The 16595-nt window shown below is 37.0% G+C and overlaps 1 protein-coding gene across 4 annotated transcripts in view; it reads right to left on the minus strand.

The window, feature by feature from the left end:
* Positions 1-16254, minus strand: part of LOC137027393 (DDB1- and CUL4-associated factor 1) — a 36303-nt gene extending 20049 nt beyond the window's left edge. For 2 of the 4 annotated variants that reach the window (XM_067395549.1, XM_067395548.1), the window contains exons 1-13: positions 16083-16253; positions 15341-15467; positions 11823-11899; positions 11659-11732; positions 10191-10304; positions 9975-10112; positions 7729-8244; positions 7090-7191; positions 5476-5634; positions 5224-5403; positions 2241-2450; positions 1107-1276; positions 44-168 (exon numbers count right to left, since the gene is read on the minus strand). In XM_067395549.1, coding sequence (XP_067251650.1) covers positions 44-168; positions 1107-1276; positions 2241-2450; positions 5224-5403; positions 5476-5634; positions 7090-7191; positions 7729-8244; positions 9975-10112; positions 10191-10304; positions 11659-11732; positions 11823-11899; positions 15341-15462 — 1987 coding nt within the window. In that variant the 5' untranslated portion in view covers positions 15463-15467; positions 16083-16253. Of the gene's footprint in view, positions 1-43; positions 169-914; positions 984-1106; positions 1277-2240; positions 2451-5223; positions 5404-5475; positions 5635-7089; positions 7192-7728; positions 8245-9974; positions 10113-10190; positions 10305-11658; positions 11733-11822; positions 11900-15340; positions 15468-16082 lie in introns of all 4 variants that reach the window. The other 2 variants (XM_067395547.1, XM_067395545.1) reach the window with 2 other exon arrangements.
* Positions 16255-16595: the final 341 nt, after the last annotated feature.

Genomic DNA, 16595 nt, shown 5'->3' on the forward strand with positions numbered 1-16595 from the left:
CTCTCTGTTGATAACGACCATAGCTGCTTTTGGCAGTTCTCACCGACAGTGGAGATGCTCGAGCCGCTCTCATCCAGCACAGCGACGTTCTCCGACAACAGCAGCTGGGTTTTGGGAATGACCGTCAGAATGCTCAAGATGTCCAAAGCGTACCTCACGGTATCGGCCCTGAAACACACAGGGACCAGAAAAAAGGTGCACTTAGTCGTTTGTCCCCATTAATACAAAACGTTTTACACAACAGTGAAACAGTTCTTTTGAAAAATGGATGAAATCCTGCACATCATGAGAGTCACATGAGAGTATAGGGGTGGGTGGGTGATATGCTGAAATTTCACAGTTTTTTTGCACTGAAAAAAGTGCTGTAGAAATAAATGTGACTTGACTTGATTATATTGGAGAATATTGTTTTTAGAGTACAAGGTGATCAAATCAAGCCAAGCCTAAAAAGTGCTTTCAAAATAAGAGTCCTGCTTCCGAATAACAGAAAAGCAAACTTAAAAATTACAATGTTTTTGTATAGTATTTACTTTTTGTTTAACAGCTGTCTGATAATTTATTTATTTATTTATTTATTTATTTATTTATTTATTTATTTATTTATTTATTTATATATATATATTTTTTTTATATACAAAGAACTGATGCACAGAGACTAATGAGGATGGAAAAAAAAAGCCAAACAAACAAAAAACAGCTGCCAAATATCGGTCAAACACTAGCAAAAAGAGATAAAAGGTGCACAGTGATACATTTCATAATCAATATATACATATTTTCCACCCCTACATCAGTCCGACATGTTGAGTCACATAACCGGCTGAACTCGACTCATTTTATTGTCACTGACACTTTTGCTCATGGAATAAGTTTACAAGTGTGTATTTCAACTATGGCATCTACAACCCCAAAACCTTTGCTTTTTGGATGATGCTCCATTCACACCGATTGATAGTCCAAGATGACCGCCATCAGAATGTTTACTGCGATACATCAAACAAAATAACTGTTTGCACCTTCAATAACACGTACACAAAAACCTCACACAAAAAGAAACTTTGCCAGACTCCATTTACTGGTTCCCACACCGCCCTGCGGTTCCTCACCTGCCGTAGTACGTCCTCCAGTCACAGGCGATAGAAATGAGCTGCAAAAGGAGCTGAACACAGGACAGCTTGTGGAAGACCTCTGCAGGCTCCCAGTACAAACGCGCCGGCGCAAACTCGATCAGGAACTCCACCATCTCTACCACCTGCTCATGGGTGTAGGAGCAAGCCTACAAACATTTGAACAGGAAAAAACATTTCAAAACCATCTGAAACCAGATGCGTTTCATTTTCAGCTTACAAAGCAGAAGTTCAACTTCACACAAACTGTCAAGATTTCCAAGTTTAACTTCTTTCCAAAATTCTATTCATTAAAAAGTAATGCAAGACATTACTGTGCGTACCAAACCACATTTGGAATAATTAAGATTTTTATAATGTTGTTGAAATCTCTTCTGCTCACCAAAGCTGGATTTATTTGATCAAAAATACAGAAAAAATGTGAAATATTTAAACAATGTAAATCAGCTGTTTTCTATGTGAATATATAGTAAAGTGTAATTTATTTCTGTGATCAAAGCTGAATTTTCAGCATCATTACTCCAGTCTTCAGTGTCACATGATCCTTCAGAAATCATTCTGATATGATTTGCTGCTCAAGAAACATTTATGATTATGTTGAAAACAGCTTTTATTAAATCAGGGATGCATTTAATTGATCAAAAATGACAGTAAAGACATGTTATAAATAATTTCAAATTAATGTTGTTATTTTCAACTTTTTATTTAAAGAATCATGAAAAATAAAATGCATCACAGAATCTGAAGCAGCACAACTGTTTTCAACATTCAGAATGATTTCTGAAGGATCATGTGACACTGAAGACTGGAGTAATGATGCTGAAAATTCAGTTTTGATCACAGGAATGAATCACACTTTACTGTATATTCACATTTGCAATAATATTGCCTAATATCACTGCATTTTTGATCAAATAAATGTCTTTGTGAGCAGAAGTGACTTTTCAAACAAACAAAATTGTAATTATTCAAAACTTTGACCAGTAGTGTACATTTCAGACACCAAACGGTACCCAAGAGCTCGAGGTTTTAAGTCTAGTGCAGACACAGCAGGACAGTGACATCACTGAAGTACTAGTCACATGGCAGTGGTAGTGAGATGAACAGATGTACCTTGTAATAAGGCTGTGGGTGTATCAGCGCTCCTCCCTCCGTCCGCTGCAGCGACTGTTTGACCTGCTCGACTTTACTGCTCAGGTGAGCCTCGAAGTACCTGCGCAGCGCCATGCAGGTGTGTTTCGCTGTCTGTCTGCTGGAGAAGATCTCGTCGTCGCTCAACAGAGCGCCCTGGTCCTCCGGGTTCAAAATCTCCAAAGTGCTAATCTACAAAACCACAACAGACTTGAGGCGAACACTGCTTAATATAAGCATACCAATCCTTCAATGAATAATAATAGAATTTAGAGCTTTATTATACAGTTATAATAAATTTCTGCTATCATGTTTTAAACCCCTGAGCCTTTATTGTGGCAAAAAAAAAAAAAAAAACTGTTCGCAATAGTTTAAATAAGGTCTATATTATACATGACAATCCACTTTCATTGTTTGCTGGAAGCAAAAAAATAATAAAACAAGGTTTGAATGACATGTGACTGATGAATGAATGTTTAAAAGTACATTTTCACCAGCCTGAGGTGCTCTGCTGGTTTTAGCTAATCTTCCAGCCTGACCAATCTGGTTAACTAGTTTCCCAGCTGACAAAAGCCCAAAACCCTTCTAAAACCATCAAACTAGACTAGCCTGACCAGCACAAAGCAGCTTGATGGCCAGCTAATGAATCCAGACTGGCTTTTTTGTTTTTCATTTATGCATTTGGCAGACGCTTTTATCCAAAGCGACTTACATTGCATTAAACTGGATACTGCAGTATCCAAGTGTGTGCAATCCCTGGGATCGAACACATGACCTTGGGATTGCTAGTGCCATGCTCTAGCTAGTTTTTGTTTATCTACTTGTTGGAGGACTCTCCTCCCCTCATATCATTATTATCAATGAGCACCAGCAGCCCTTTATACAGGCTGACTTTCATCTCTTACACACACCCGTTTCTCCACCCAAAAATTCAATTCTGTCATGAACTCACCCTGACACAGTCCCAAACATGACTTTGTTTCTATGGCGGAAAAGATATTTTGAAGAACGATGCGAATCAAATAACATTTCAAGCCCATTAAATTGAGAAATATCGTATGTTCTACAGAAAAAAAGTCATATTGGTTGGTTTCGATTGGTTGGTTTTACTTCAACCACCATTTTTAAAAGTCTTTTGCGGTGTGTGCAGTAAGAGCTGTTTGCTATTCGAATCAACAATCGATGGACGACCGATGGACCGGTGATGAGGTTCAGGCTTTATTAAGCTTATATGCGGAGGACGAAATCCAGCGGGAACTATGAAGTCACATGCAGTCCTACCTCACCAGACTTAATCTTCATGGTACTTTAGACCGCGACGGAAATGCAGACACTAACAGTTCTGGGGGGAAAAAAGTTCCTGGGACAAACTGTTCCGGATAATTTCAGTGAAAACGAGGCTATACAAAGTATGGCAATGATAATCTTGGGTACTGATTATGTGCTTTATTTAAGGTTAAAAGAGTTTAGAGTAAGATTAAATATATCAAGCTGTACTGAAAGTGGATAATTCACCTCAGATCTTGAAAAAAAATTAAAGCAAGCAAGAATGTTCAAACTGTGATCAATCAAGTGTATTCTGTGACCGATATTGTTTCAGTCACTCAGTGTGTATTTTTAATAATAGTAAAATGGTGTTATACTTATGAATTTGATTATGTGCTTATTCATATGGTCGTGAGTGCAGTGCGCTTGCAGACGGTCCGCCCACAGGTTCTTCTGTGATTTTAGATTGACATACAAACTGCTTGTCGCTGTAATCGTTTCTATCGCATCACTTCCAGTTAGGACTAGGGTTGCAAAGGGGCGGAAAGTTTCCGGTAAATTTTCCACGTGAACTTAACCTGGGGAATTTTGGAAATATTCAGGAATTTATGGGAATTAATTGGAAATTTTATGAAATTTATATACATTTATAATATTTATATAAAATGTATCATATAAAAACAAATATAAACATTTTATTTGTGCATAACATTAAATTATTTATTTTTTGCATTAAATTAATTCTAATTTAGTAAACGTCAAATAAATATATTTATTGCAATTGTTATGTGTTATTTATTTCAGTGTCACATGATCCTTCAGAAATCATTCTAAAATGCTGATTTGACACTCAGTTATTATCAATGTTGGAAACAGTTGTGCTGCTTAATGTTTTGGAACCTGTGATGCTTTTTTCAGGATTCATTGATGAAAAAAAAAAAAGTTAAAGACAATTTATTAAAAATAGACATCTTTTCTAACAATATCACTTTAATATCACACATCAATTTCATACATCCTTTCTGAATAAAAGTATTAATTGCTTTCAAAAAAAGAAAAACAAATTACTGACCCCAAAATTTTGAACGGTAGTGTATATTGTTACATAAGAGTTCCAGTTTAAATAAGTGCGGTTCTTTAAATTTTTAATCATCTAAAATCCTGAAAAAAAAAAGGTAGGTTATATAAAAAATATAAAAATATTAAGCAACATTGTTTCCAACATTGATAACAGAGTATCAAATCAGCATATTAGAATGATTTCTGAAGGATCATGTGACACTGAAGACTGGAGTAATGATGCTGGAAATTCAGCTTTGATCACAGGAATAAATTATATTTTAATGTAAATTAAAATAGAAAACCATTATTTTAAATTGTAGTTATGTAACCAAAATTGCATTAAATCTGGTTGTTTTAACCAAAATTATGCTGCAAGATGTTTTTTTTTTTTTTTTTTTTCAACTATATTTAAGTACCCTGTTATAGGCTAACCTGCAATTTTGCAAATTTCCTGTTTATTCCCATTAATTCCTGTTAATTCCCATGGAAAGTTTCCAGCCAGATTTTGCAACCCTAGTTAGGACACAGTGTTAATGATCATAAATGTTCATTTTTGGGTGGAGTATCCCTTTTTTCATCTTTCAGATTCAAGCCTCTGTGAAGTGCGATCCCTACGCAAACGCAAAGAAGTGCATACCAGGTTGACGAGCCGCCGCAGGCCGTCTTGCTTGTCGAAAAGGTCGAGCACAGCTCTGAAGGAGAAGCAGATGGAGAAGAACATGGTGGCGTGGCAGCAGCCGGAGGCGTGTGAACACTCCAGCAGCCACAGCGTGTAGCTCACCACCTCCGACAGCAGCGAGTGCGGCAGCATACACACCTGAGACAGGCAGAGGGATCAGAGGAGGACAACTAGACCAGATAAAAGACTGTGATCATGACACCATCATACCCGCTCCATGGCGTCCTGGTTGTATGCGAGGTAATAGAGGCACAGAGAGACGCCAGTGGCAGCCATGGAGGGCCGTGGGATCTCCAGTAACTTCGGCACTCCTCCATGCGCAACAAACTCGGCCGCAAACTTTTTATGGAGGAGAAGAGATGCAAGATACTAAAAGACAGAGAGAGGAAGGAGTATGAGTAAACATGTGACTGATACCCAAGAACAAAATTATGCAGATGAGCTCAAATCATTTAAATCATCAAATGTACACTAGCCAAAAGTTGAGTCTGACAAAACTACTCTTTATTATGAATATCACATTTTATAACTAAGTTTGTTGTCATGACCGGACCAAAAGCTATTTTTATGGGTGAGAACATGACAGTTTAAAATATAAGGACAATAAACAAACTCTTAATTTGTAAATCTCAAATGTTTTTCTGCTGCTCTAGCTTTGTAAACAAATCACAGACACATTTTGTGTTTGTCCTGAAAACTAAATCTCAACAAATCTCAAGATCAAAAGGTTTTCATGATCATGAGTAGACGTGCCGATACTCAGTAATGCAATATATCACGAAAACGAATATTGTTATCGTGGGCACTTCAAAATACCGTAAATAATAATTTATTACCAAATATAATTTTTTTTATAATTCATTTAAGAATACTTTCCCCATCAACCGTATAACATGCACAACACCGCTGTATTCTGCGTCAAAGGGACACGCGCTCAGATGTAAACAAACCCAAGGAGAAGCACATGGCGGAACGAGTGAAGGAGACGCGCTGAATGAAAGTGCACGTTCACTCTCTGACAGCAGAGGGCGCTGATGGAACAGCTGAAATGCAGCGGTTACCCCGGAAACTCTGTAAACAAAGCAGCTGCTCTAGTGAAGTTTTTAAAATGCTTCAAACAGCCATTGATTTTTTTTAACATCTCAGTGTTGTTCATCACAACACCAAATACTTCAGACGTAATAGGCTATTTATTTTCAAACTTAAAGATTTTATATTTTAATCTGGACTACAACATGCCCTAATGATTACGAAATAATCAGAACATTTCTATTGTTCAGTAAAACTTACGGCTTCATTAGTTAACATGTTAATTCATTATTACCAAAAATACTAATAAAGCATTAACTATTAATGTTAATTTCTTAGTTACTGTTTAATAACATTACTAAAATCAACAGAACTTAATGGACCTGAGATAAAACTAACAATGATCAGTTGTGTTTCTTAACTAACATGAACAAAAAAAAAATAATACTTTCTGTAACAAATGTAGCTGTTGCTCAATCTTAGTTAATGCATTAAATAGAGTAAAGTGTTACCTTACTTTACATTGCATACAAAAAAATTACTTTATATTTATTGTATTTAAACTTTCAGAGTTCTTTTTGTTATTACAAATAGTTCTTAAACCTGTTACACTATGAGAACACTTTTTTCACAACTTATTTCAATATCGTGATAATACCGTATACCCTGATAAAAGCTTCAGCAATTAATTGCAACATGAAAATTTGATACCGTCACATGACCAATCATGAGAAACATTCAGTCCAATCGTGTCCAAGCTTTTGACCTGTCGAGTATATGATGCATGTCAGATACCTTCAGAGCTTCAAACGTGAGCTGGACGTCGTTCGTCTGTTTCAGGTCCATGTAATGCATCAGCAGCTCACGAGCGCCAAGCTGCATGAAAACAGCTAACAACTGCACACACAAACACAGCAATACAGTTAGGGGCGAAATATGCCTTCAAAAACAGAAACGAAAGTGTGTCGTTTTGTAGGATGAAACATGTTATCAGAATTATCGTAAACTAGTTAACAAATTGCACACGAATGCCCTTTGACATTTTTGGTGCGTGCAATTGTCCTGTTTTGTTGTTGCTGGTATGCTGGAGCATGAGTTCTTGAAGCTCCACCCTCTTCTGGAAAGGGGGCGGGGAGCAACAGATCATTTGCATTTAAGGGGACACACACAAAAACTGTTTTTGCTCACACCCAAATAGGGGCAAATTTGACAAGCTACAATAAATGATCTGTGGGGTATTTTGAGCTGAAACTGAACACACATTCTGGAGACACCAGAGACTGATATTACATCTTGTGAAAATATGGTCTCCTTTAAAACAACACTATTCGTTCAGGTACACACGCGTACCAAACGAAAAGACCGGATACTTTCAGTATGAATACATGTCCCATTAAACCCCTAGTCTGTAGCAGTGAAGCGGCGGGACGTTACCTCCTGGTACTCTCCCAGCGGGGTGAGATACTGCAGGATAAGGCGCTGCTCTATGCCCGGAGTGAGCGGGAACAGGTGGTAGTTATTTCCAATCACCCACGGGCTCATCTCAGACCAGCTGCTGTTGGACAGCTCGCTGAAGCTCCGCTCCGGCTCTGGCATCGAGAAGTTCAGCTTCTGTTTCACTTTGCCACCATTCTCTCTCTTCCTCCAGTTCCTCATGCCTTCCACCGGGCCGTCTGTTTCATCCAGCTCTAACGGGACAGCCGCGGCGGGCTTCATCAAGCCTTTCATTCCCGTGTTGTATCTGCCCACGTTCCTCACAGCAGAGACAGGCTGCGGCTCAGCGTCCGAGTCGTGCTTCTCCGCGTGAGCATTGGGAGTGAATTCTCCATCCACGGTCTCCTCGTCCAGCGGCAGCAGCGGAGCCAGACTCTTGCTCGGACGCTTGCTGTCCCTCCTGCTCTCTGCCTCCTTATCCTGGAGCTCCCTCAGTCTCTGCAGCATTAAAGGAACCTGTGACACAAACATGCATTTTTAACAACACCAAGTCAAAATGGACAGTATTGCAGTGTTTATCATAAATGATAATTGTTTTTAATTAATTCAGAAAAACTTTCCCTCCCTCTTGCAGTGAAATCTCTTCTCTGATGATGAGGGCGGGGCAACCTGTCACTCACATGAGACCCACCAATAGCAAACCACAACCATCCAATCAATTCCCCACTGACAAAATCAAGCCCCGCCCTACATCTGTTCTTGTTCCAGAAGTGTTTCAATCGGGTATACGACACAAAGAAAAGAACAGGGCAAATGACATTTCTTGCCGACTTTAACCTTCCCTTCGTTTATATAGTCACAAAATAGCATCAAAACTACAAATGTCAAAAAATTCTTAATATATTTTATCCGATTCAATACAACAATGAGTGTCATTTAAATTTTCTTTTAGCATTTTCACTCTTATACTAAAGCCCAAAGTATACTTTTTTTATACAGTCAAACACGTAGCCTTTCATGTGATGCTGCATGTGATAGTGCGCACGAATGCATCCAGTCAACACACTCTGTAATGTTTCATCTTTGTCCAATGTTTGCGCTATTTTTCTCCAGAAGTTATGAGTGATAAAAACGTCTTTGTACTCTTTTAAACTAAAGTTGCGGCTCTCTCAAAACCCCCTCACACAAGCGCTTGTCAATGTAGGCGTCTGTTGTTGCAGTTCTACTGTGAAATAACGGCCCGGAGCAGTGCTGCCACCTTGTGGAACAAAATATTCTGGTGACAAAATTAGCATCACACACACTGTAAACAGACCCATGTATGTGTAACAACCAAAGCATACTTTGGGATTAAGTCTAACAAGAAGTGAAGCTCACATAATCATAGATTTCGCCTTTCTTGAGAAGTTACCAAAAAAATGCTTATACACCCAATCGCTTAAAACATCAATACGTATGTTAAGTTAATTTTTTGATTCCATTTCAATATATACAATATGGTAAATACTTCTCTACAAATAGAATCAGGTGTGCTATTGTCAATTGTGACGGTTACGATGATGTGAAATGAAAATGTTGTGTCTTCTTGCCAGTTATTTTTGGCTTCTGAATAAAAGTATTTTGTAAGAAATCTTTATGATTACGTATGCGAGTTTCTCCTCCTGATGGTCATGGTTATAATTTGAGCTTACACAACAAAGTATTTTTCATTTACAAACTTCAAACTTCTTTTAGAACACACATGAGCTTCTTTTTGGTCCACCGGCTGAATGAAAAAGCACTGGACAGGAACAGCAGAAATATAGCGGTTACCCTGGTAAACCACAAACCTTTTTAGAAATGTGACAAGTTTGCAGGCATGACAAACATCATTAGATAAACACTGTCATAATTCATCAACAGCAGATCTATAAGCAATGGTTTGTCATAAATTTGAAGTATTCACTGATTGTGAACTACTCTGAAACCACAAGCCTATAGGATGAGCATTAACGGCATGATTTACTCTGAAACATGCAGTGCTTACAATTAAATCAGTCTAATAATCACATTAAGCCATATCACCATTTCTGTTTTTCTTTTCTTAAATTTAAACCCTCTTGAAATGACAATTACGACTTTTATTATACCCTCTAAGACTTTTTATGGCCTTAAATTTGATCCACAGGGACCCTGACCTAATGTATGTGTGTCATGGTGTGATTCATCACAGCATTTAAACGTGGTGAAACAAGTACTGGACTCACTAGCACAGAGTTTTCCTCGCGATAGTTGGCAGCGATGTCCTGGTTCTCCATGGCTCCTGCCAGCAGGCCTGTAGCGTAGATTCTGAGCGGCTGCTCGGCCTCCTGAGCCCATTTAAACAACCGCTCCACAATCCCCTCCTGTCACGGACACAAACACACACTTACAATCTGCACGCAGACGTGAGGCTGCAGAAGCAGTAGTCAGGCTCACAGTACCTTCTCTTGAAAGACCACAGCAGTCTCGAGGCCGGGCATGATGTTCAACAGCAGTCTGCAGGCCGCAGTGTTCAGCGCCACCTCGCGGCTGCTCATCACGTACGTGTTCACGAGCTAGAAAAGCACAACACAAACTGATCAGAAACCAAACAGAGCTGCTTGGCTTATTTATAGGGTTTAAAGATATACTACATCATGATATATCTGTAGTGCAGCACGGTACGATGATATAAAGTGTCAATCGAATATTGTTTATATCATGGCGAGTAAATGTCTGTGCAGCTTTCAGTCAGCAGGACTGCTTCGTTGATGAATGACAAAATCTGCAGAGCTTCAGAATGAAATGTGGACTTCTGTTTCAAATCATTCTTCCTTTTTCAAATTTAGACTAGATGGTCTTTGAACTTTTGCTTTACAACCCTTTGGGCTGTTCGTCATTAGATGGTTTATTTATGTCATGTACATCTTTTTTTACTGTTAATGTTGTCTGTGCGTACAAAATTCAGTACTAAAAGTGTGTGAGAGGCCAAATGTATTTTAAAAATTATTTTTGAGACAAATCGAACTCATAGATATAGAAAAAAAAACACAATCAAATAAAATCTGCATATTTTCATGTGTAAAACCACAGTGCACTTCTGGGTCAAAACTGACCCAAAACGTGAAAGGTGTAACTTCTCTCAAAAAAATAATCAACAGTATTAAAAAACGTAATTTAAATAAATTATTAAATATATTAATTATAAAAAATTTCTTAAGCAATCAATCTACAAAATAAAAGATAATATAAAATTCTTCCAGGAGAGACCTATATGTTTTCTGAATACTTAAATAAAAAAAATGGACATTATATTAAAATGTTTTATAATGATACTAAAGTGATTCAGTAAAGTGCAGTGAGTGATTTGTCTTTTTCTCTTTTATTTTCTCTTTTCTGTCTCTGTCTTTTATTCTTTGATTATCATTTATGACACAGACGGCAGCAGGAATATTAGGCTGCTGTCACTTTAAGATTGAATGCACACACCTAATATATTGACAAGAAATATATAAATTTCTTTCCAGACTTGCTAAAATGGATTTTGACAATTTCATGGCTTATTGCACTTTTAATAACCAATGTCAAGCACATCCTGATCTTTATTTCCTCATTCGTCCATGTTTCTTTAATCACACCAACATGTGGATGAATTTGAAGCAGTCCTGCCCACTGAAAGCTATATGCACACAGCGATATCAACTATTAACTAACTTTATACTGTCACCACACCCAGTTAATAGACATGCCTCACTGCATTAGATAAACAAGCATGTGCATCATAGCTGTATTTTAGGTAAAGTATGTAATCAGTGATTTAATTTTGAAACTTAATTTTAATAAAAATATTTAATTAAAACAATGTCAAATGTGTTAGCAGGGACATGCACAAGCATTATGCTGTGCCTGTGATTATGCATCTAATCTTACCGCATTCATAAAATCATCGTTCTTGAACAAGATCTTCAACAGGTGTCCCAGCATGCACTCTGGATCTGCCCGCCCTTTAGAGCAAAACAAGAAGTCATCAATATTATATTTTCTCTAACCAGGAGACAATACAGAAGGACAATAATGATGAAGGGCAGGATCACCTGGATGGCGGTCATCAAACGGGTCAGGATCAGCTTTATGATACTCCTCCGTCTCCCGTTCAACCAGCTCCGAAATCCTTCAGAGATTGAAACAAGTATCAACAAATCGCTGATATGACCACATTAATACTCAAGTGGCATTTATGAATGAATTCACTTTTTGTTCTTAACTGATTAGTAGTAACTGCACACTGAAAAATATATTAAACAGAAGTTCATGGCATAAATATGTAAATGCATTTTAACAAATGATCCGTTTAACTTGACATTTCCAAGCAAACGCTACCAAGAAAAAGTCTTGGTATCTTTCCCAGCACAGTATCTCTGTGTGAACATGACATTTCTGGTTAAATATTAATGTGTTGGAAAAAAGCCTTAAAATTTAAAGTGCAATAAATTTAATGAAAACTCCAAGAGACAGAAAAAGCTAAAAGTCTCTTCAAAAACATCATTGTATCTTATAAAACATCAGTTTTCAGAGTATAAACATTCGTTTCTGGAATACAGAGAAAACGTTTTTTCTGCTTATTACAACTTATTTCTCCTCTTATTTGCTGCAGGGACAGTTAGTGATCAGCTGTTATGTTGTGTAATGATTTCTGTGAAGCCTTGACTGTACTGAAACTGAACATTTAAAAATGATTATGTTCATATTTAAACAATTTTAATAAATAATTTGATTATTTCAATAATATAATTAAAAAAAAATTGAGAAACCAAAAGAATATGAAAAATGACTTCATTTAGCAAATCCACGTTTCCTTCAGTTCAATTCATGTGTAATTATGCCTGATAAAATGTACTGTAGGCGCTTCTGTTACTTCCACTGTTCGCTGTATTGCTCTATCATATTTCATCTACCGTGCACACGTAGAGCCGCTCCGGTGCAGTCGGGCCAGTGGTTCGAATTTTTACTTGCCCCGCCAAAATTTCCACTTGCCCAACAACAAAAAATGAATAAAGTAAAAGGAAAGAAAATGGGCCTATAAAAGAAGCCTAGTTATTGTTTTCAATGTTTTTGATACATGTAACCTTAAAAAATAAGGTGACACCAAAAGCTACTAGATTAACTCACTTAAACTTTAAATATTGTTAGACAAATAAACAGTAAGCAATAAAATAGGAACAAATGATCAAATTACAAGTAATAGCACAAATAAATACAACAGAATAAACGAATGAAACAAACGCTGCTTTTAAAGTTTTTCATGTAGGTTTAAACAGGAGATTTTCAGGTACAGAAATTGTAATCTAATGTATAACTATAGATTAAACTAAGTTAATCACTCGAGAGCAGTTACAGATGCATAATGTTTTTAATTTTGAAAATATAAAATGTTAAATACTGTTATTTGAAATTTTTTTTTTTTTTAAATGACACTTCAAATGTGAAATTAAACCCACCAGTGGGTGGCAGCGAATCACTGTTAATGAGCGAATCATTGAGATTCAACCGATTCATTTAAGCGTCTGATTCATTCAGGAAGTGTTGCTCAGAGACACAAAACAATTCTGGACTTTGGAACTATTTTCATTGGCAAAAAAGGCAATTTGGTGTCTAAAATGTAAGTCACTTGATATCAAGTTATTGTTCATTAAACTGTACACTGAATAAAATCAATATCACATTTGTAATCATGCTGATATTTGGAGAAAAACTGTGCTCTTTGTATAATATTGGTCAACTATATTAAATTATATAAATATGAAATATATACAGGGGCATTTTTGCCCCTTATCTTAAATTCTGATGCATTCTAAAGGCATTTTAATAGACTAAATCACGCAGTGATTACGTCACGTAGTGCATGCGTGCACTCAATGAGTGTGTTTGTAAAGTGAGGGACATACTCAATTTCAGACCGTTAAATCAACAATTACGATATAATAGACAATATATATATCGCACACCCTACAGCACTGGCCCAATCGGACAAGTGACCGTTCCATCTACCGTCCCGAGCGTCGTTCACACTGGCCCCGGGTCATCCCTACTGTCGAGCCCTGAATATGTCATGTTGGTGAGCAAAGATGAGTTTTAAGGGAGAATATTATTGACAACAGGGGACTTTGAATGAATGTGAACAGTTGAGGGAAAAACACACGTGTAACAGTATATTGGATCCGTGCATTCAGTCTTAAAGTGACAGCAGCCTAATAAAACCACTGCCGTTTGTCATTAACGTTAATCGAAGAACAAAAGAAAAAGAAAATCACTCACTGATCTTGACTGAATAACTTCAATAAGGATTAATATATATTTTATTAATAATAATTTGATTACATTTGATTTATTTACCTGAACTTATATTTATTTTGTGAATTCTACACATATATCGAATTGAAATTTGATTCAAAAATCGAGAATTGATTTTTAATTGAATCGTGACCTCAAGAATCAATTGAATCGAATTTTGAGGTACCAAAAGATTCACAGCCCTAGTGAACAGGCCTCGCAATTGGGTGAGGTTTTTTTCACTCAAAAATGACAATTCTCACCCTCATGCGATTCCAAACCTGTACGAACTTCTTTCTTCTGTTGAACACAAAAGATAGATATTCTGAAGATGTCGGTAAGCAGACAGTTGACAGCACCATTGACTATATTTCCTTTAGAATGCATCAGAATTCAAGATAAGGGGCAAAAATGACCCTGTATACATTTCATATCATTTAATACAGTTAACCAATATTACACAGCACCATTTTTCTCCAAATATCAGCAATTACAAATGTGATTTGATAAAAAATGAATAAAGTAACAAACAAATGGGCCTAGTTATTGTTTTCGTTGTTTTTGATACATGTAACCTTACTAAATAAGGTTATGACATCAAAAGCTACTAGATTAACTCACTTAAATTTTAAATATCGTTAGACAAATAAACAGTAAGTAATAAAATGGTAATAAATAGTCAAATTACGAGTGCTAGCACAAATAAATACAACAGAACAAAAATAAATATGAAACAAACGGTGCTTATTCAAGTTTTTCATGTAGGTTTAAACAGGAGATTTTCAGGTACAGAAATTGTAATATCTATAATTGTATAACTACTATAGCTATATATAACTATATAACTATAAATTAAACTTTATTAATCAGTCAAGAGCAGTTACAGATGCATAAATAATGTTTTGAAATGTTGAAAATATAAAATACTGTTATTTGAAGTTATTTTAAAATGAAAACATACTTTAAATGTGAAATTAAACCCACCAGTAGGTGGCAGTGAATCATTGAGATTCAACCGGATTCACTTTATTAATTTTTTGCTGTGGGGCAAGTAAAAATTTGAACCACTGGCCCGACCGCGCCAGTAGAAAAAATCCTTAGCGTTGAGCCCTGATATGGAAGTCAACGGGTGCCGTCAACTGTCTGGTTACCAACGTTCTTCAAAACATCTTTTGTTTTCAGCAGAAGAAGTTCATACAGGTTTGGAAGGGTGAGTGAATGATGACAGAACTGTCATTTTAGGGTGAACTGTCCCTTTAAGTGAAGCTGCAGCATTTCTCACTTGGTCAGTATGTTAAGCAGTTCACTGGATCCCGCCTGCTGCTCTCTCTCCCACTGCTCCAGCAGAGCGCTCAGCTCCGCTTTAGAGTCCACACCGCCACCGTCTTCGCCGGCAGACGCCATCAGCCCTGTCACACACACACACACACACACACACACACACACACACACACACACACACACACACACACACACACACACACACATCAATACTGAGATCCTCAGATCCACCTCTACAGCTCCCAGAACATTAAATGTATGTGCACAACTGACATAAAAAGGACAAAATCAACAGTGAGGCCAAATATGCCATCCTGAATGTACCATAACTTCTGAGAGAATTATAATGACTAATGAAGAGTTTCTCAGTCTGGGCTGCCACTGATATCACTGTGATGAAGCTGAATAAATCAATGGATGAATATATTAATAATTTACTTATGACGTGGTTTAGTGTCTGAAGTTAAACATCAAGAGTTTCTCAGTCAGGGTTAACAGGAATCCAGCAGAAACACCTGCTATGAGCTGAAATCCTCTGCACAATATATTACCCTTTCATTTGGTGCAGAAACACGCTAATATAGTGTATAAATATATAAAGCTTGTGTTTACATGCATGTCCTACACTCACATTTAATGAAACACACACTGAACTGACATGTTTACTGAACACAACATTCATGTAAACAGTGTTTATGATGTCAAGTGCGATAAAGTGTGTGATTTGACGCGCGAGGACTCACCTTTATCGCGCGCGAACACACCTGCGCAAACTCACTAACAGCTCAGGATCACCACACGAGCGGAACAGACGCGTCGCGGACTGTTATAAACACATGAATAATGTCGCTTCAGAGCTCATGTCACTCGTGTCTGTCTTTAGCAATGTGCTGCAACTTTATGATGGCGATCGGTAAACGCGTCATAACCCAGCGACGACAGGAAGACGTCAATGACGTCAGACGCACGTTTGACACTCCGGAAAAGCTCAAAGTTGCTTTCTTGATTAAAAAACAAACAAATTAATAATAAACATCTGAAGCAATTACTACGTAATATAGTTATATAATATACACACCCCCTAGGCGTAAATTTTACTGGAACGATTTTGTTTGACGATTTTTCACTGTAAAAGAACATGAAAAATACTGCATTTCAAACAAAATAAAAGTATGTTTTAAGACACTGCATAATATATATATCCAGCTAGCTCCCAAATCGCTATTTTTTGTTAGGAACTTGGTAAAGTAAAGGGC

This window comes from Chanodichthys erythropterus, chromosome 9 (genome assembly GCF_024489055.1).
Source record: "Chanodichthys erythropterus isolate Z2021 chromosome 9, ASM2448905v1, whole genome shotgun sequence".
Lineage (NCBI taxonomy): Eukaryota > Metazoa > Chordata > Actinopteri > Cypriniformes > Xenocyprididae > Chanodichthys > Chanodichthys erythropterus.